Genomic DNA, 20,710 nt, shown 5'->3' with positions numbered 1-20,710 from the left:
CGGAACCCCTCTAGTCGGTAGTAGGAAATTGTGTTTACAAGTAATTCTATGAGATAGTGTGTGTGTGTGCGCCCATGCAATTGACCTCCTTCGGTTGCCAAACGGGAAGTACACACGTTTTTATGCACCGAAACTGGTAAGCCGTTGAGTGCAGGACGTGATGAGCGGGTAAAGCAAAAACAAAAAAAAAACACGATGAAAAACAGGAAGAGCAATCGGAAAAAAGCTAGGGTCAAAAGAGACAAAACAACGGCACAATAAACCACAATAAGCTTGTTTCTTCCCTGCTGTGCGAACCGGAAAGAGGCTTTTTGGGGAATGACACTTGAAGAAGAGCAAAGGACTCACTCTACCCACATTTTGTTACTTTGCAATCTCTGATTGTGCGCCCGGAAGCATGCAAAATCTTACAAAATCCGCTTATCATTTTTGTTCCCTTCGTTTGGCGAATGTATGTTTTGTGAATGGTAAAATTCATTTGCTATGAATGGGGCATGTTTCGCATAATTTATTCGGAAATTGGCAAATAAGTTTAACGGCAAAGGTGAAGTGGCATTACATTAGGCGTATAATTCTAAAACTGACACAAATATGCGATAATTCATGTAGTTTTTGGTTGATGTTCTAATGTAGCTATTTAGTACACATAATTTTTTTAAGGGAAATAGCATATTTTTAAGATTAAATTCATCCAATTCGAACTCTTAAAGCTGACAAATGTGACATCTGTCATGTGGCTGTCATATACGTTACTTAGCTGTCAAATGCACTGTGACACTCAGCCAGACTTGTTTTGTACTAAAACTCCCGCGTACTGTCAAATAAACAGTTAGTGTAGGAGTGTAAATAATAAATCAACGTATCTTTCGATATGACAGAGTGTAATAATACTGACATCAGAATAGTTTTTAAAATAAAATAAAGCAAATTATTATTTTTATTGCTGTCATTCCATTCCTAGGATTGTTTATCCGTGCAATTCAATCAACCAACGTTCTGTTTGACTTGCCTGATTATGCTATTATAGCATCAATTATAGCAAAGAGTCGTTTACAAGACTTTAATAGCCCGATACTCTTTCATTTCATCTAAATTTTCCCTGACTTAAAAAAAACCATGTCAAACATGATACCAATCACACCAACATAATCAAGGGCCGAGGGTAAAACACGGAAATGCTCCATCGAGATGCATCCAAAAAGAGATGTTTCGTAGCGTTTCAAGAAGGACACACCCTAGGGTGTTTTTAACCACTACTTCGGACATATTATGCACCACACATCACATTCCCGTTTTTTTCCTCAAGCACTCCACTTGAGTGACACTTAAGTTGCAGCAGCTAACATATTCTACATCCTGCACACACCCTTCCCATTCTTTCCCCTCCCCGCAAAACGCTTGCTGGACACAAGAGCACACCGAAAGGACGTCAGTAGTAAACGACTTTCAAGTCAGTTTAAGCTTCGTAAAAATCACGTCCCTTCGCTACACTTCACAGCGTAGCGCTGCGGGAGGGCTGGCACGGAAGTAACAACCGTTGCATTTATCTTCCCGTGCAGACGGAAAGCATCACGTTCCGCGCGGGCTTCAGCAACAGGGCAACAGTTTGCGTGCGCGCTCGCTCGCTCGTCCGGGGCTCGTGGTAGCTCTAACCCAAAGAATGTGAATGTGCGGCGATAAGTGAAGCTCCTTCATCAATTGCTGCTAAACAAGCAAACGCGTCGATGCATAATGCGATCGTTTACGCGAACGATTCGGTGGTGATGATATTTTTTGCTCACCCATTTTATTTTTATGGCAAGGAAATTGAACACCGGAAAGTGTCCCAGTTACTCAAACCTGGTGCCTCTAACCCCGCAGTGAAGATAACTCGTGCAAAAGTGCACTCGTTTTGCTAAATTGCTTCACAGCTTGGTGTTGCGTAAGTGTTACTCCCGTAATCCGGCACTGTGGAAGGGGATTTTCGCGGGGGCTGTAAGTTTCGGTTGAATAATTTGCCAACCTGCACTCCGGGATGGTGCACCCAGCACCACACCGCCCGCGCATCACAGGGTGTTAATGAAATGATACTCACTACTGTGTTCACCACCACCCTCTGTGTAAGCCCTTGGCTCCTGTCCGGCATGTTGTCTTCCGGTGGAAAACAGCTCAGAAACAGGAAGTGAACCGATCCTCCGTTGCCGGGTGGGCTTCATCCGGAAATGGACGTGCGGAGACGGTCCCAGGCCAGCGGGCGGTACAACACGAAACGTAGCACATAAATTGCGCTTTATTGCACCGGCGGGGTTGGGAAACATAAATGCAAAAAGGGCACACATATACACACTTCACACATACCGGACGATTCCGATTACAAATCGTGCTGTGGAACCCGACCGTGGAGCGGCTCGTAGTGTCGTTGTTAAACTTAAGCTGTTGGTAAATCCTTCATTTTGGTGGGAGAGGGAGTGGGAGAGGAGCCCCGAGGTGAGCTTGGGCTAACGAGAAAACTCTGCTGTAAATGGATAGTTTGGTATCATAATTCCCGTCCCGGCCACTGACTACGGCTGACGGAATGACGATGATGGTCTCGTTTAGGGGCCGTTTTAAATGAAATTAAAAAAGTTTTCTCACAAACGGACCCAACGGGTGGTCCGGTACACAGATACACAGGGGCAGACATTTAGAAACAGTAGCTTAAGACTGTTACGGCTAATCATGAGAACAGTGCAAATGCGTTTTGAAAACTGTGAACAAATGCCCCGCAAATGATTCATTTGCTTTCAAAAAAAATAAGCAAACACCGATGAAGTTAAAACAAACTCCTTTTGTATTTTTGGTCTACAAATGCTACAAAATGTTGTTTAAACTTCCGTTTATATTTTGCTTTGTTTGTTAAGCTCCCACCCATTCCTATTGTACATCGGTTTAGTTTAAGTTTGTGCATGGTTGTACAACTACGCTTTAGCTTGAATTTATGTTCCTTCAACATTATCCCCCTGTTATGCACACTGACTGCAGCACTGCAACCGCATCGCGAATGGAGCTTTTAGCTCGAAACGCCAAACTGCAACCATTCCGCGTGTTATTAATTGGTTAGCCACAAAGAAGCGAAAGAGGAATCAACAACCAAACCGTGCGCGAAAGTGGGAGAATACAAGCAACTTGATTACTGGTTTAGTAGTGCCGGGTCCTTTTCATCCCCGTTCGGCTCAACAGATGAAACTTTAACCTTCCCTTCCCGTTGGATGATAGTTCTCGGGTTGCCGCCGCCATTGTGCGCCATTTGTCGGATGCTATTGGTTTCTGTTTCTGCATAGTACAACCCACCCCGAGAAGCTTCCGGACCGGAGGCTATAAATTGTGGTCGAGCCAAACGGATGCCAGGCGAGAAAGGCGCACACGTGTAGATAGTTTTGTGCCTGGTCGCGAACAATTAGAAGCTATTTGTCACGGGACAACGCTCTTTAGAGAATAAAAATTAATGGCTTGTAATATTGAACGGCTATGATTTAGTAACCGATTGGATACAGCCAAGGACTGAAGCAAGTTTAATTAAGAAAATAAAAAAGCATGATACATAATTTTAAAACTATAGAACTTAATAAATAGTTTCCTCAGAAATTGGAAAGCATGGTTAGAATATTTTTCAAGCAGTGAATAATAAATAACAAAGCAGTTTTTGCTCTGCGCGATTTTGCTGTCACCCAAAATGGGGATGACGTGAGTCACTGTCACCCATAGATTGGGTGACAAAGCTGTCATCGTGTTAAAGTGGAAAAAAATATATTTCCTTCATTGGAAAAGTGGTTAAAATGGATATTATAGTTCATTACTTATAGGAATATTGGAAAAAAATGTACAATACATGAATAAAGCTAGCATAATTCGAATGCTCATCCAATCGTAACTCATAATGGCAAGAAGCGACCATTAATTTGCTGAGCCGTCGCTTTCACAGACTCCTCCCTTTCTCGGAGGGCACACATTAAGACATTAAACTGTGAACCATTTTTCAGCGCAAAATTTAGCATGAATGGCAATTGTGCTGACGTCGTTTATTTGAATAGTGTTGTCTTCCATGGTACCGCCCCGTTTTTGGCACGCGTACCATGAGTGCGGTACGTTGCTTAAAGTGCACACCACACCACACGATGGGCCTAAGGCCAAACGAACGAAGCCAAATTTCTACCAAAACTTCTACCGAACGGCGGACACAGCGATGCTCTTCGTAGACAGAAAAGACGTGGTTTGTTTTTTTTCTTGAGTTCAACTATCTCTCTGGCAAGGGACAATTCACAATTTTATCATCATGATCATGTGACCACGAAAATTGGCCGCTCTCGTGCCGCCGCTAATGCGACGCGGATTTCCGCGGATTAGAACATGTTAATAAGCTCCCGTAGGAAGCAATGGAGGCCCCCCTAAACAAAAAAAAACTTTGCCCGCGCCCTTAATCCGCGCGCCGGGATGGTGGTACAGCGCCGGAACCGTGCATTAAATTTGCGTAAAACCTTGGGTGCTTAAATCTGCCAAAGCCAATACAGTTTTCCCGCTTTGTTTTTGGTTTTGCGTAGGAAAAGTGAACCCTCGCGCGCTGGTGCTCGCCGCTTTTGTTTAACACCGACACGGCCAACGCGAGCAGTTGATAAAACGATCATAAAACAAGATAACACCTGGCGCATGTAACGACTCTCTCTCTCCCTGCCAGAAGTGCGAGTTCGTGGAATGAAATAATAAAACAGTAATGTTTCTTACGCTCAGGTATTCTGCTTTTGTTTCGTTGCATCGTTCCCTTCTGTCCTTTTTTTTTTGTTTTTTTGAAAAACAGCCGGAAAAACAAAGTAAAAGCAACCGTATCTCCTCAAACGCCGGGTGACACAATGAAATGTCACATTTTTGCATGTCCACGAAAGAAAGAGAGAGGGAGTGGGACGGGAGGGTGCGTAAGTTTCGGTCACAGATTTAGGCACGGTGAATATAGAAAGGTGTGAAAAACTTTTCCACGACACCGTGTTTTCCTTTTCTGGTGAGTTTATTAGTACCCGGTGTTGTACCCGGCACACGGAAAAACTTTCCATTCCACCGTAGCTATAATTTTGTGTAAAATTTACTTTCTTTTATCTCTCTCTCTCTTCCACTGATCCTAAATACAGTCGATCCTGCAGTTGAGATTGTACCCCCGACACTGGGTAGAGTTTTCAATCCGGCTTTCAAATTGCTTCCAGAGCACTTTTTCTGTAGTTCGAAGTTTTGGTTTGAGGGGGGTGAGGAAGTATTACAAAAAAAAGTGTATTTCCAGTGAGTAAGGGGTAGGGTGGTAGTGCAAAAACTTGACCCTCGTCGTCTTTGGTGACTGATAAAAAGATATCTGGGAGCGGGAACAAAATGACGTCGCTTTTGCGAAGTCTTTTTATTTGCCTGAAGAATACGACTTTATTCACGATCTCGTTGGATTACCTGGCTTTACAAGTTACGTATTGAACGGCCAGGCAAAAAAAAGATTCTTTTCGCAATTTGTCAGGTGATTGGAAGCATTATGTAAACCAAACTACGTATTTTACCAGTGGAAGAAACTTTCATAACTTCTACTTGAGTTACAGGTACACTTTTGACTTTTAAAAGGATAGGGAGTTGAAGCATGTACAAATTCAAATTGCTTCTGTACCAAATTTATACTGATTCAACAGCCAAACAATGTCATAATTGGAGTAAAATTTTAAAAATATTTATTCAAATATTCAAATTTAAAAAATCGAATAAAGGCAGAGCCTTTAAAATGTTAACTTATGTGATTGTTAAACACATTTTTCATACAATATTGAATGTGTAAGCCTCCTATTGGAAACACAGCTTAAGAATTAACTAAGAATGGTAGTTTTCAGCAACAAAAAATCGAAAGAACCTACCCTCTTAAGCATCTAATCTTTATCTCTCTTTAATAAAGGAAAACAAGAATTTAAATACATCGCTTGAAAACTCGAACATTTCCGACCTTTCGTGCTTAATTTTCCCGGGATTTCCCGAATCAAACCACTTGATAAAACCATGGTGTAAAGTTATCATCCATCCGTCAAACCGGGCACACAGCACAACAATCCGACATCTGAACCCCTTCAGCCATCAATCAAAGGCGCTGAAAAAAAAAAGATCGTACTTCACCACAGCATGTTTTACTGTTTCGCACAAACAAACAAGACTCGTGCAAAAGCTCTTTTTCTTCGTTTGCACAAGCGAGCGTGAGTACGAGTGTGTGTTTGTGTGTTGTTTGCGGGAAAATACTCTATGTTGTCGATGAATTAAAACGACATCATAATCCGTCAGATAATGTTCATAAATCAAAATAAAATAAATGGTCATACGGTTTCTGTCGTTTCGCACGGGAGGGTTTTTTTTTATTCTTTTGCTCCTTCCTTGGCGAGTGAGGGGGTTGGGGGGCTTTTAATAATCACTCGGGGTGGAAATTGTGCAACGGCGTTCGATGCAACGCAACAACGCCACCACCGGTCGGGGGGGCCGGTCGAGTTCATCAGATTAAATTCATATAAATAAACATGTCCCGAGATGAATTATGAATTAAACTTTGCCATTCGCTCGGCATGCTGCTGCTGCTTTTTGCAACAACGCCGCGCCGGTTTTCCCTTAAGTGAGATGGATGGAACTCCATCGGGATCGGGAGGACCGGGTTGTATTCTGTGGTGCGAGACACAGGCGCAGCTGGTGGTAGGCGACGCACGAACGATGGCCCATGATGGATGCAAATTTCTTCCATCGTGCGAGTGCAGCATCCGTACACCGTTGAAGTGGATCATATTTCGCGTCCGCACGCCCTTCCCGAAAGACCGACAGGCAGGCAGAAACGTCACACCGTTGAGAGGGCATATGGCGAACCACGCCGTCTTCAAGATGATCGGTTGAAACAATTTCCGAGTGGAGTACATCGATCGGACGGGCAATTTGTTGGGTTCAACATTTCAACGTTTCGCGTACGCGTCGTGTTTCGGGCTGCCAGCCAGGGGTTTTTGAGAAATGGTGAAATACTATCGCACATTGATCAGCCGTTGCGTGTCGGTATTTTTCTCTTCTTCTACGCGATGTATTCATTAAATTTGTAACCGAATCCAAACACATTCGAGCCATTGCCGGTGTGTGTGTAGGGCGCGCACATTTGATACCGAAAGTGACCCACTTTTCATGCGAGCGAAATGCTTTTACGTCTGCTGGCGGGATAATAAAGGTTCTGTTTATTTTCTATCGCTATCAGCACGCATCGCTTTCCCCCAACAGCAACCAAAACAAAAAAAAACCCTCACACAGAAATTCACTACACCATTATCATTACTATCAATAGCTTATTTGCTCCAAACGATTGCGGGCGAAGAGCAAAATGCCAAACGAACAAATTGCACACACTTAAAGGGCTGGACTGATGTGCTTGCTTCAATCAAGACGGTAGCTGCTGCCATTCCCACAGGACAATATTTTTCATCCCATTTTGTTCTTTTTCTTCGTGTTCGTCTCACCGAGATAAGTGATCCTAGCGACGACAAATCACACTCCCACCCCCCCTCAGCGTCTCTCTCCGCGGCAGGCAAGCCCGATTGTCAGCCATTAGGGCATTGACATACATTACCATAAAGCGGGCATCAAAATGAATGGCGAACCCTGCATGATAGACGTGGGCGTGGTTCGGTTAGAATTATTTCGTGCTTTTCCACCCCCACCACGCAGCAGCAGAGCCTTTGGGTGGGAAATGTACACGTAACGGTTAGTTTTCCCAGCTACCGTAATGCCGGTAATATGCCTTCCAGCTCGCCGGAGGAGCGAGAGCAGGTTCTTACAACGCGCCCTCGAAACCACTCAATCAAACGTGCGAGTACGTAAGGAATACCTTTTCCGGCGTCGTAAGTGTTTCATACACTCACCAACGCTCACGTACCCACTCATCGACGACGACGCATTTGACCCACTTACTTTCGAGGGCAGCTTCCGTGCGAGATACTGATAAGCACGCAAGAGCAGAGACAGCGGTGGGAAGTAAGGAAGATGCTGTATTAATAAGAAAAATATTCGACCGATTTCTGGTGGCTGTCAGTTGGTGAGATGATGGAATGAACGGAGCTGGTAGTGTTTCGAAAGCATTTTTAAATGAAGCACTGCGGCCGACAAGGGCAGCACAAAGAGCTATCACGCAGTTTTTGGGTAACTTTTTCCCCAGCCCCATACGCTGATGTGTGTCTAGGAATGATTTTTTGTTGCTTGATGCTTCCAAATGTTTCAGTCCCTGCTGTGTTTCGGTTTCCAGTAAAGAATGCTACGTTTCTTCTACAATACAACTAGCAAGGAAGGCATTTGTTTTTCTTGTAGCCAATGTTTTACTCTATTTGTAGCTAGCAGCAATCAGCAAATTGGTTCCACGTGAAGATGGCTTTCTTCCGACGAAGGATCATCGTTCCGGTAAACACAAACATTTGTTATAGGCAGTGCCTTTTACAGATTGTCTAACAAGTTTGAGTTAACAATATGGTCTATGATTGTTTAAATGTGGAAAGCCAAAACATTTATCAAACAATACAGCAGATAACAAATGGTGAGTTGAGCGAGAAAACATCGCGAAGAAATTCTTTTGATCAATGGTCTTCTTAAAAATCTTCTTCTTTTAATCTTCTTCTTATCAATGAAATAAATAAATAATAATGAGATAAATCTTTTAATTTATCAACGGTATTGTCTGGCAAGATCAATTTGATTTTAACTTCTAAGAACATATATTGAAATAATTTCAGCCGAAAAACGTTTGATTTGGTAATGCCCACCAAGGATCAAGTTACAAAAAAAAACAATAAAATTCATCCTCATTTAATAAATTATTCCTAAAAATAACACTTGCTCCAATGAAGTGCTATATTGTATTTTTAGATAAAACATAATGAGTGTCTGGGAGCGGCCAGGTGGCATGATGGTAGCGGTGCCGGTCTTCACACGAACGGACCGGACCAAAGTTCCATCCGGACCAATCCCCCGTAGCAAGGACTGACTATACGGCTACGTGGTAAAATAAGTCGATACGGCCAGGCCGTTCTAACGAAACAAAAAACAACAATATCTTGCTTAAGAACAGTATCAAGTAACAAAAACACAAACAAAATAAATTTTAGCAGAAAATTCATCCCCATTTAATAAATTATTCTTCAAATAATATTCGCTCTTATGAAATACTACATTGTACTATTTTCAGATAAAAAATGTTGATTGCCAGAAAGTTTTGGTGGTGTTTCACTAGTTCAATAACTCATTCTAAGTTTAATAAACAGTTAAGTGTTGTAACAATTTATTCAAATTTTAATAATATGGATTCTACTATTGTCCCAAAGCGCACGGTATACAAAAACAATAAAGCCAAACTTTGGAAATTCACAACTGCCGCCTGGAAATTGAATTTCATCAAGCAACAAGATGGGGGCATACTGCTTGCCGGAGGACCCAACTTTTCCCTCCAACAAACTCGATCCGCGGCAAACACAAACGGTGTGGGCAAGGGAAAAAACAGCTGTGACGAACGGTTGCCGGTTTTTTGTGTACGAATGATTGAATTATTCTGTACGACCGAATATCGCCTACAGAAGAAGAAAAATAAAATGGTTCCCATCGATGAGACATTTGCCGTCGCCTGGCGTAAACTAGTGGCGTAGCGCAACCGTTGCTGAGGTTAAATTTGTCCCCCTCTGTCTAAAAAACGCCGGGCACGAGATGGCTTCATCCCCGGGTTTCGATTTGGGACCCGCGGCAGTGAGCATCCCACACACACCGTTGCACCAAGGCACGTACGAAATGAACCGTTAAGTTTTCCACAAAACAACAAAACAACCGGACCTCCGGGAAATCTTGCAGGCGGTGACGCGGAAGCACAAAAGGTCAAACACGCAAACGTGCTGTCGTCGACACGTTTCGGGCTAAGGCTTCATTTCATTGATCCCACAATCCGCCCTCTCCACCCTTCAAAAAACTACGGAAACGAGCACGTGTTTCCGGTGCTTTGACTTTCGATATTGTATCGAAAAGTTTCCCCGATTCGAACGGCGGGAAAGGGAGGCACGAATTGTCGCAGAAAGGGGGGAAAGAAAGGGGAAAACATTTTTCTCCCGAAACACGGACTAGATGACAGAAAACTGGCCATGGGGTGATTGTATGGGAGTGTGTGTGTGCTAGGGGAACGAGAGGGAGGCGAGAGTTCTCAGGGCGGGATAAATGGAAATTTGCATCAAAGTGCGCACATGATGCGTGTATGAGGCCTGCCGTACAGTCCGGGTTGGCCTGCTGGCAATTGAAATTGAATAACCGAAGCATTGCAATCAGCAGTGGGCAAAATGGCCCCACACCGGAGGCTTTTATCGATTTAGGTTCGAAGATGACGGGGCCAATATAGTTTTGGCACCGTTTTTGAAGCGAGGCTTGAGTCAATTGAATATGATGATTCCATTAATCCGTCCATTCCGATTGCCAATAAAGGTGGGATTGGAATCTGTTTTAATAAACTGCATTCCCCCTACACGTACACCGAGTGTGTGCTGCTCTGCTGGAGAATCGTTGAATATTTATGGTATAAATTTATAGCCAAATCTTCTTATCACAAAATTCGTTCACCGCACAACGCCGAGTGCTAAATTATGGTCTCGGGCGTAGGGTGTGTGTATGTTTATTTATTAAAATTGTCCATCCGTTGGCAAACATGTCGATGCCGTTAATTTCCCCTCCAAATCTAAACCTAAGCCAATGCTGCCGCAGAAGAGATACAAAGCAAAACGAGTATGTGCAACAAACAGCATACAATGGGTTCTCATTGACATTGCCAACCTAACATGCTTCATTTATTCGCACACAGCTCCGGAGTCTTCTTGGCGCAATGAGCACCGAATTCCGATGAAACACCAACACAACTCTCCCTCCGATGGGAAGGCAAGGCAAGAAGTGATGAAAATTATGCTTTCGGCTGTTTCCGGTTTCGGACAACAAATACACACACACACCGCGGATCGTCTAGAGGCGCACCGAGATGAATTGAACAAACGGTCACCGTAAAAAGAGACAGATGCACACGATTGCTATAAACGTTCTATCGCGAGCCTGTGGACACTGGCGGTTTGTCATTTAATTGAATTTCCATTTTAACGACTTTCGACTGCCATCGTTAGAGTGGTTTTTTGGGGAGGTGGATGTCAACTCTTCCCGGTGGCAATTGAAGTACACGTGAATATCAGGAAAAGCTTTCAACTGAAGAGCTGACAAAATAGTGATGAGGTTTCTATACCAAGGCCAACAAAAAAAAAACCCCCCCAAAAAAAAAAAAAAAGCGCTCAAGTTTTGCTTGTGAAAGGAATGGATCATCAAGGATCATACGTTCTGGAGGTTAGTGGCGTACAAATATTTGAAGTTATTATTTTCTTTCAACTTCAGTTCACTCATTTTAAGAACATTCATACACTTCACTGGGTGACGCTTGAAATGATGTTTGTTTCTAGCAATTGGAAGTAGCAGTCAATGAGGTAAAATAATTTTACACTCCCGTAGAATGCCGTACCGTCATTCGGTGGCCATCACTCTGGAAACTCACCGTTACCGCCCGTACAACGGATGCGCATTATTTATTCGCACCCTATGCGCGAGTGTGGCTATTGCCATGCCATTCCCGTTTGCCAAAGGTTCGTTACTACGTGACACAGTAACGGCGCCCTTCGTTCGGTTTTGTCGACGAGTCGCTTCCATTTCGCTTGATTTGATTAATTGTCGCCGAAGCGTAGCGAAACGTCAAAACGGGTTTAAAGGAAACGAAATTCTGTGCCGGGACGATCGGTGAGGGGGGAAAAGAATCCCCTCCGCGCGAGAAAATTTTGCAACAATGTCGCCTGACAGTCCCCCTTCTTCCCCTCTTGCTTTCTTTCTTCTCCAACCACTTTCCCGACCCAACGGAACAGAGAGAACGATAATCGTCGGGATGACACTTTTCACACTACGCACTGGGTGCGAATTGCTTGCCTTGTGTGTGTGTGCGCCTTTCTTCAGCGCCGCTTGACGGAAAAGATTAATTATTCTCGATTACAAATTTGCCCTTCTGCATGCTGATGAGCCAGGCAAAGTGATCGCAGGGCCCGGATGGTGGAAATATTTCAGCATCCTTCCTAGTGCTTCTTCCTAGTGGGTACACACGTTGCCATATCATAACTCTTCCACTCGGCTAAGACTTCGGCTTTTATTTTAGCTTTTTATTTTACGTGTCACTCTCCGATGGACGCCATCAAGGTTTCTGCTGTATGTTTCAGTTGTTTACATGCGATTAATGAAAGAAAAACATTTCTTCCGCTGGAAAGGAAGTGCGAGTTAATTGCGAATAAAACAATGGGCAACCTGGCGAGCCTGGCCAACGCTGTTGGCTGGGTTATTTTTAATCACACTCATGCCGGCTGACGTACGTACAATCAGATGGGATAAAAAATAACTGCCAAAAGGGATTGCTGCCTGCATAATGTGTGAGTGTTTCGGAACAATTTGCCCTTCAGGGTAATAAATGGCTCCAAATCAGCGCCGGTGGCTGAAAAATTCATTATAAATTTGATACCGTGTGGTACTATTTATGTTAAATTAATTATGCCCACTAGCACCGATGTGGTTTTTTAATTAGCAGCACTATCCCCATACCTCAAAATACCTGAATGTGGGTTAGTTTTTAGAAAGGTTATGCACCAACCACACGGTCGCAACGAACGTCATTCAACACTCGCCATTCGAATGCTCCAGTAGTTTCCAGTCATGAGATCAAAAATATTCCTCACCTTCAGTCAACATCGCACACGTGTCTTTATGGAGCGCTTTCATCGGTTCAACACAAGCGACCAGGCGTCTCCACTTTCATCACAAGCGACCAGGCGTCTCCACCTTCAGCACAAGCGACCAGGCGTCTCCACCTTCAGCACAAGCGACCAGGCGTCTCCATTTTCAGCACAAGCGACCAGGCGTCTCCACCTTCAGCACAAACGACCAGGCGTCTCCATTTTCAGCACAAGCGACCAGGCGTCTCCACTTTCAACACGACTGTCCAGGCGTATCCATCGGAAAACCCTCCTTCCTATGCTCCCTCCCACACCCACTCGCTAGCATGATTAATCGCAGGCGACATTCCGTCCCGAAATGGTCACGGTACAGTTGGTAGCTCTTAGCCACCAGCCGCCACAACATTCCTGGACACACAATTTTTGCACTAATTAGTGCACACCGGTGCAGAGTGTCGTGCGATGGCGCGGCAACGGCGATGATTGTCATGGTGCGTTATCGTACGCGGTTGAGAAACATTTGCACGCACACGCACAAAGCCCCCGGTGCAGCTGTGATGCGCGTGTTGATGCATGTCAGCGTTGGTGGAATGAAGCAGGCAACGCACGCAGCCGATGAGTAATTACGGACTAATCTAGAAAAATGTAGCCATCCGAAACGTGAAATTAATCACATTAATAACAGTTCAATGCGTTCTCTGGTGCTCTGCTGCTGTGCGTGTGTGAATGTTTTGATTGGTTGACAAAAAAGAATGGCATTCATAAAATGGGTTTCGGTTCGTTTACCATGAATTCAGCTGCATCACATAATGCAAAGCGCACAAAACATAAATACATAAATAACACATTCCTATTCCCATGCTGTGGTTTGTTCTGGCGTTCAGATGAACCAGTTTCCTTACCAACTACTACGGTGGCTTTGACACTAATCCTAACAAGCGTTACAAATGGAGTTACACTAACAGGATTACGGTGCAGCATAAAAATGGGGAACCGATTTTCCACTTCGTTGCACATACCCAGTGCAAGCAACATGCGGTGGATTATTTCTGAGGAATAAAAAAAAAGACACTCCCTGCACGGCACGCTCATGGAAGATGTATGCAGTTTTGCTCCTAGCTATGTGCTTAAAATTAAATGTAACAGAGAAACCCAATTGTCCTATTACCAATTACGCTGTGCATTGCACTGTAATCCGGGTTGACAAACATTTCGTTTGAAGACACATTTCGGATAGTGTTTGTTGCTGTGCGCCTATCATGCAACGTTGTTGTGTAAGCTTTCAAGTTTCAAGCAAGAAAAGGATTTGTATATCCATTTTCTTTCGCATTAGCTTTCCATTGGAACGGAGAACCGTTGTCGCAACGATGTCAAGAATAAACCAATGAAATATTCAATAATATGCATTGGGACGAATACCGTCTTCGTGCTGCCGTTTACCCCTGTATTGAGATAATTGAATCGGGTGATGGTGAGCTATCGCTGGGTATAAGACGAGCACTGCACAGCATTGTTGCGATATGTTGAATTATTTTATGCCTTCGCTCAGCTCCTGTCCCGTGAATTCCCTGTTCGAAGTGGAACCACATTTCCCCCGATTGGAACAGGAACATAACCTCGGCAGGAAGGATACAACAGGCTGAAAGATGTAGCCAAATGGATGGGAAAAAGCAAACTAACGTTTCCATTTAACTTCCATACCTGTCGATCGGACTTAACCATCTGTCCCCGAGGCGGTCCTGTGGATTGGCCTACAGGACTAACTGCATTCTTCCAAGCATTCTTACACCTTCTTCGTTGCATAACATGTAGCTCGGTGAAGATCGCTACATTTAAACCCACCCACCCCCCACCCAAACCCGGAACAAACAGGGCGGTGCGCCGGAAGTTAAATTTGTCCGCTTCCAAGAAGTCAATGCGGGACTGTGTAAACATGTGCGGAGGGAAACAAGAGGATGTGGAAGAGTCTCTTCTTGTATTTCTCGTCTATTTCCGGACGCTCCGGTGTGCGGCAAGAAAGAGCTACAAGATACTGGGTGGAATTTTAAGCACGCTTTGAAGGCATTCCAAATCTAACGTGTGGCACGAGAATGGCAACCTTGTCCAACGGAATTGTGTGGACGGGGGCATGTCGGCATGAGCGAACTGCGACGTGAGACGTTAGAGGAGAGATGATGGGCAGATTTAATTTAGTAGCAAATGCATGAGCACATTCGTCCAGACACTGTGCCTTCCCCCCCTGGCTGTATGTGTATCGCCGTGCTTGTTTCGAGGGATTTGCATGATTACGGAACAACGGAACAAGGTCCGTTATGGGCAGGTGGGTTAGTGGTGGTCTATTCACGTTGTTTGATTAAAATACCGCCATATGAGCTTATATGTTATGGCAGGATTTACCTTCCACCCGGAAGCTTTACATGTTGATGATTTATGCATGGAATATCTGTTAGCTACGTGGCGCGTACGCAACGATGGCAGTAATGTTATACAAAACAGTTCAAATGATTGCCCAAAATAATGCTGAATTAACTAATAAAATATATTTATATTAATCACAACATAAAAAAGGTATTTTAATGCATTTTAATGCTCGTACTTAAAGAGTGTTCCATGCGTCACAGATGAGTACGTAAAATGATTAAGACAAAGAAATGACCGTTGATAATCATGCGTTCTTTTGCTTTTAATTCTCCGCAAATTTTGTACATGAATTACACTCGGAATTTGTGTTGCTTTCGCATTGTTTAAGCAAGATAAAAACATATAATGGAATTTAATCTTTTCGTTTCATTGTTTATTGATTCCGGGGTTCGAAAATCAACATATTTCGAACGAACACTCACGCACACGGGCTTGACTTAAACAATTTTTTGTCTACCAAATCTCTGGCCAGCATAATGCCATAAGCCTCCGCCACGCTTGGGCGTTCCGAATCGAATCGATGTTGTGATATGAAGCGTATAAATCTACCATATCATCGATATCGGCCGTGTTGTGGCATCACGTAAGCCCACTTCCAGCCCAAATCCATCATATTTATCACACCCATTCGGGTGCTCCCCGCTTATATGCGCGCTTCCCTTTGATCCGAGTGGTTCATAAATGAAGCTAGGAAGAAGAAAGCAAACGCTCATGATGATGATGAAGAAGACGATGATGGTTATGGATTTGTTTCGATACGGATCAGCGGCCATCGTCGTGCGACTATCGAAAAGCCAATAAGAGACTGATGGTGCTGGCGCATTATTTATTATGAGTGGATTTTTTTTCCCTCTCTCTCTCTCTCCCTTTTCGATTCCCAGAATTCCCGCGCGTGTTCCAGTGATCATCGATCGATCGTGGAAATGAAACATGGCCTCTCGGTTGCGGAAACAATAAGGAAGCGAAATGAGGCCCAAATATGTTTCGTTCTCACCCGCCACTTCTCGCCGCATGCACCCATACAAAGCGTAGGTTGAGATAATCTTTCATCATTCGGTTCGCTTTCGGCCGCTGGTCTGAATGGGTCTTGAAAATCAATAACAGCAGCAGAATCTTCTTAGATGCTGGGTAGCATTTTGATTTGGCACTTTGTTATCGTTTGCCGCCGGGCTGCCGTCGCTCTCGTCGTTTCTTATCGAGCTTTGATTGCCGAAGAAGCCACGGAGAGTGTGCAGACCGCAGCAGCAGACGAAGACACAATTTTCCGCGCGCGTGTCTGATGAAAGCAGCAGTTTTTCCAATATATTTCGATCATTCAATTTTGCTGCGACGGTGTCGCTGCGCGCTGGTTCTCATTACAATCGGCCCCCGTTTCATTAGACGAACAAAACAGTTTTCGTTTCGCATTCTCGTCAACACCGGGCAATGGGAGAAAAATATTTCTTTTGTTGGTTCCGAACAAAAAAAAAAAATACAGCACGGCTACACTCCGAAATCACTAATCGGATTTACCTTGTCCCTTTTAAGAGGCGTGAAGCGTGACATATCATTACTCGGGCGGGTGAAAAGACCAAGCCAAGCCCTTCGGGATCGGTGGCACACAGGGGTGGAAGATTTGCTGGTGATAAGTTTCTGATTCAATTTCCCCTTCCACCAGAGGGCAACCGAAAGTAACTTGGGCACGGCCAAAGTGTCCGCTAATGAGCCGACCAAATGAACCGAAAGATTTTATAAATGCCCATTCCGTTCAAGTTGGACGTTTAAAAATAACCAGCGCCATGTCCAGAGTCCTCCATTTCCACCAGCGCAAATAATACAATATCGCCCTTGAGCATATTAAGGCCGAACAGGGGCAAAACAGTGGCGGCGAGAGACTTGATTGATAGATCGGTGGATCGGTCAATAAAATATAATTTTACTTGCTATTTTTCTCTCGTGCCACGCTCATCACAGCATAACGCCAGCCAGCCAGCCAATCAGTTTTATGGGGGCTTATGCAGCGGGCACGTGTGTGCCTTATCATTGGGCTCGTGTTTCACCGGGATGGATAAAGTTTTCCCATCTGGGAAAAACTTTTAGCGAGCAAATTTTTGTGACGAGTACCGCGCGCTGAACTTTTCTATCAATCCGTTTCCGATCCACAAGGGAAATGGGAAAGGGATTCGAGGAAATGGACTGCGGAGAATTGTGCAATTTTCAGAGTGGTTGGCGATAATGATCCAACAATTTTCAAGCGTAGCACTATAGAAAACTGTCAATTTCAAGAAGGTATTTGAAGTGCTTTAGTTTTCACAGCTAATATTGTCTATATCTGCTCTGGTTTTGCTTGAGAAAGACATAACTCTAATATTGTTCAAATGATTCTGTAGCGGTTAAACTCCAGCAACTAGGAATATAAACGTAAACGTAACGTAACTGTCAGTCAAGCTAATATGTGACAGTTCAGTGACAGACGGAAATAAAAAAGAGTGTACGCACAGCGACATCAACCACAGATGAATTCACGTGTTCTTTTATAAATGCGCAAAGAAACCAGAGAGTATCGCATTAATTCTAATATGTTGAACTAAAAACGTAAAAATAACTAATACGGAATAATCCTTTTTTCACTCGCACCACGCAATAGAATATTTCAATAAAGTAGAGATAATCTGGCATTCGTATATGAGGTTTAGTAACTTTTTTGTGAGTAATGTTCACGAAACATGAATTCCGGTAAAATGAATTATTATAAAAATACGTATACGTAGATAAAATGAAATGAAATTTTAGGAAACTTGGTATTAAAAACCCTAAATAATTGCTTTGGATGACTTGTTGGCATTGCAGACCATACTCTAGAGTAAATCGTGATGCCCAGAGTGTCCTGCGGTTATAACACAAACTAACCCACGGAAATGTCTCTTAACCCACGGATTGATTTTCGTGTTCGTGAAATTGTCACCGTGAATGACATTATTTGATCATTTAGGCTAGATGAATATTAACTGTCTGTATGCCTAGTGATATCATACAATTAACATTATGCACTCGATTGTTTTTAATATTTTTACTGCACGTTTTGAATTTTATTCCAATTCTAAAGAAAAACGTGTCAGCGGTAACTACATCTTTTCAGCCGTACGTTTCAAGCGTTCCCGAAAACATTATCGAAAAGATTTATCTATCGCTTGCACGAAAGGAAGGATGGCTTTAGCTACGACCGGATTTAACACTTTCAACGATGCCAAGCCAACCAAACTAACCAAAAAACCAAACCACAGCCAACATGTTCGAGCGATGAAAAGCTTATCATTCCGCAACCCCGGGAGAGCATAAAACAGGGTGCCAAAGTTCGGAAAAGTAAGCGAAAAGTGCACTAAACGCAAAACGGGACACAGCTTATCGGTTGCATATGGTGGTCAAGCGTTTTGGGGTGGATGTGAGACCTGATAATGGGGGGAAGGGGAAGACATGGGCAAGATATCATTCTCAAACTCCGAGAGTTCCGCTTCGTCCGACACTGGTTGGAAATCATTCTTCAAAGTTTAATCGAACGTAAAAATAATTGCCACAACTAGAATAATCCTACACCATGTGGTTCCTGCCTCCGGGTTGGTGATTTTCGTCTAAGAAAAACAGAAAGAAAATATCGATTCTTGCGTCCGAGTTTGGGTGGAAGAAAATGGAAACTATCTCCCCAAATCGACAAACGGTTTTGGTAGCAAGCCGGATATGGTCCGAACTTAAGAAACATAAGGAGGGAGGTTAACAAAAGAACCGAAGTGGAGTGTTTTAACTTTTTCAACTTTTACACTCCACTGCATAGGAAGATCCGGAGAACGTCAGTGAGCGTATCTTCCGGTCGGATAGCGAGAACGTAAGTAAGTTCCGCGTAAGTAAGATCCACTGCCACTTTTCGGATCGGTGATTAATTTTTTATGAAATGAAAACAACCGATTCCAGGGGACCATCACTGCGAGTAACCGTATTCCGCGAGAGCAAACAAACCGATCAATGAAAAATAACTCCAAAACTGGAACACATTTTTGAAACCTTATTAGAACAAAACCCTCAATCAAAACTTTTTTCTTTTGTAGTGAAACGTAACTTAAACTTTTAGCACACCGGAAACTCAGCTTACCGGAAGCTGCGGAACGAAAGTATTATCCGGCGTGAAGCTTGCCGTAAACGTTTGATTTGGAAAGGAAATTCATGAAGGATGGCTTGACTACATGATTTCAGGGTATGGGAAGAATGTGCACTACAGGGACAGGATGTTACTTACTTGAGCGGGTCCCCTGAGTAGGTTGAGAGTACTCGTTGTAGGGTGTATGTGATGGTGAAAGGTACTTACCTGAAAGCAAAGCAAGAAAAAGAAAAAAATAATAATTGTCAACGCACATAAAAAGAAGAAAACACAACATAACAAAAAAACGCCTCAAGCACACATACACACAGGTGCGTGCGTGCAAGCCAATAAACATTTGAGCGATTGTATGCGGAAGCGAAGCGGAAACAGAACAGTGGAAAAAAGAGAGAGATAAATGAAAAGAATCATCACGGGTTGAGGAATGTGAAAATGGAACACACACATGACAATAAAAACACGCTTTTTTTTGTTTTTTTCCCCCGGCTATTGGGTGCTGGCAGCGGATATGGAATTTCCATCCGGTTCGTGTAAAATGTGTTTGAGTTTTTTTTTTTCTGGGGTGCGAAAAGTGCAGCTGAATTGACTGCGAGAGAAAACGGTGACGGTGGGTAGGAGTTTTCTGTGGAAATTTCCATTCATTTTTTCGACGGTAAAGCTGGTTGGGTTGGATGAAAACCGATTAAAGCAATCAATGCACGGTAAATTAAAAGCTTATGGAGGGCAGTAGAGCTCAGTTAAAAGCATGCGGAAGTAAATTAAGGTTTAAACTATTGTAAATATGAATTATATGATACAAACGAGAGTGAGAAAATAAGTAAAGATGAAAAGGGGTATGAATATTCATAAAACATTCTAGGAATATGAAAAGTCCACAATATACAGTAAAATAATCTTCGTCCTACCATAGTAAAGCAAAAAAAAACATTTAAAATGATAACCTATCAACAGTGAGATGCAAATTTTCATCTCATTTCAGCATCTGCTTAATGCAGCAGCACACCGTCTTCCACCACTTCGACTTCAAAGCGCAAATGCGGAGGGAAATCGTTAAGAATGCATTCTTCTGCAATCAGACAAAAGCGCCTCTGGATGGTGCTTGATTTTCTACCCGAAAGCTATTTCCCATACGTGAAACGGTGAAAGTCAATAAGCACGCTGTATATACGTTGTGATTGTGAACTTCGATTCCGATCCATCTGCTTCAGAAGTGGCTTCATTTTGCAGTGTGCAAAATGAAGGGAAACGAGTTTTCGTATTCATCAAAGAAAGGAAGAAAATATATTATTCACACATGGAACTCTTTTCTTATAAAAATGTATTTTTAAGAACTCTTCATAGCACTCGCATACAAAAA

The 20,710-nt window shown here is 43.2% G+C and overlaps 1 protein-coding gene across 5 annotated transcripts in view; it reads right to left on the bottom strand.

Annotated features, from left to right (window-relative positions):
* LOC128298762 (heterogeneous nuclear ribonucleoprotein L) overlaps nt 1-20,710 on the bottom strand; it is a 180,293-nt gene that overhangs the window by 14,388 nt on the left and 145,195 nt on the right. For 3 of the 5 annotated variants that reach the window (XM_053034540.1, XM_053034541.1, XM_053034543.1), the window contains one exon: nt 19,492-19,560. The exons of the other annotated variants lie outside the window; for them this stretch is intronic. In XM_053034540.1, the coding sequence (XP_052890500.1) occupies nt 19,492-19,560 (69 nt within the window). The remainder of the gene's footprint in view (nt 1-19,491; nt 19,561-20,710) is intronic. 5 annotated transcript variants of the gene reach the window in all.

Source organism: Anopheles moucheti, chromosome 2 (genome assembly GCF_943734755.1).
Source record: "Anopheles moucheti chromosome 2, idAnoMoucSN_F20_07, whole genome shotgun sequence".
NCBI lineage: Eukaryota > Metazoa > Arthropoda > Insecta > Diptera > Culicidae > Anopheles > Anopheles moucheti.
This window is presented reverse-complemented; position numbering and strand designations above follow the sequence as displayed.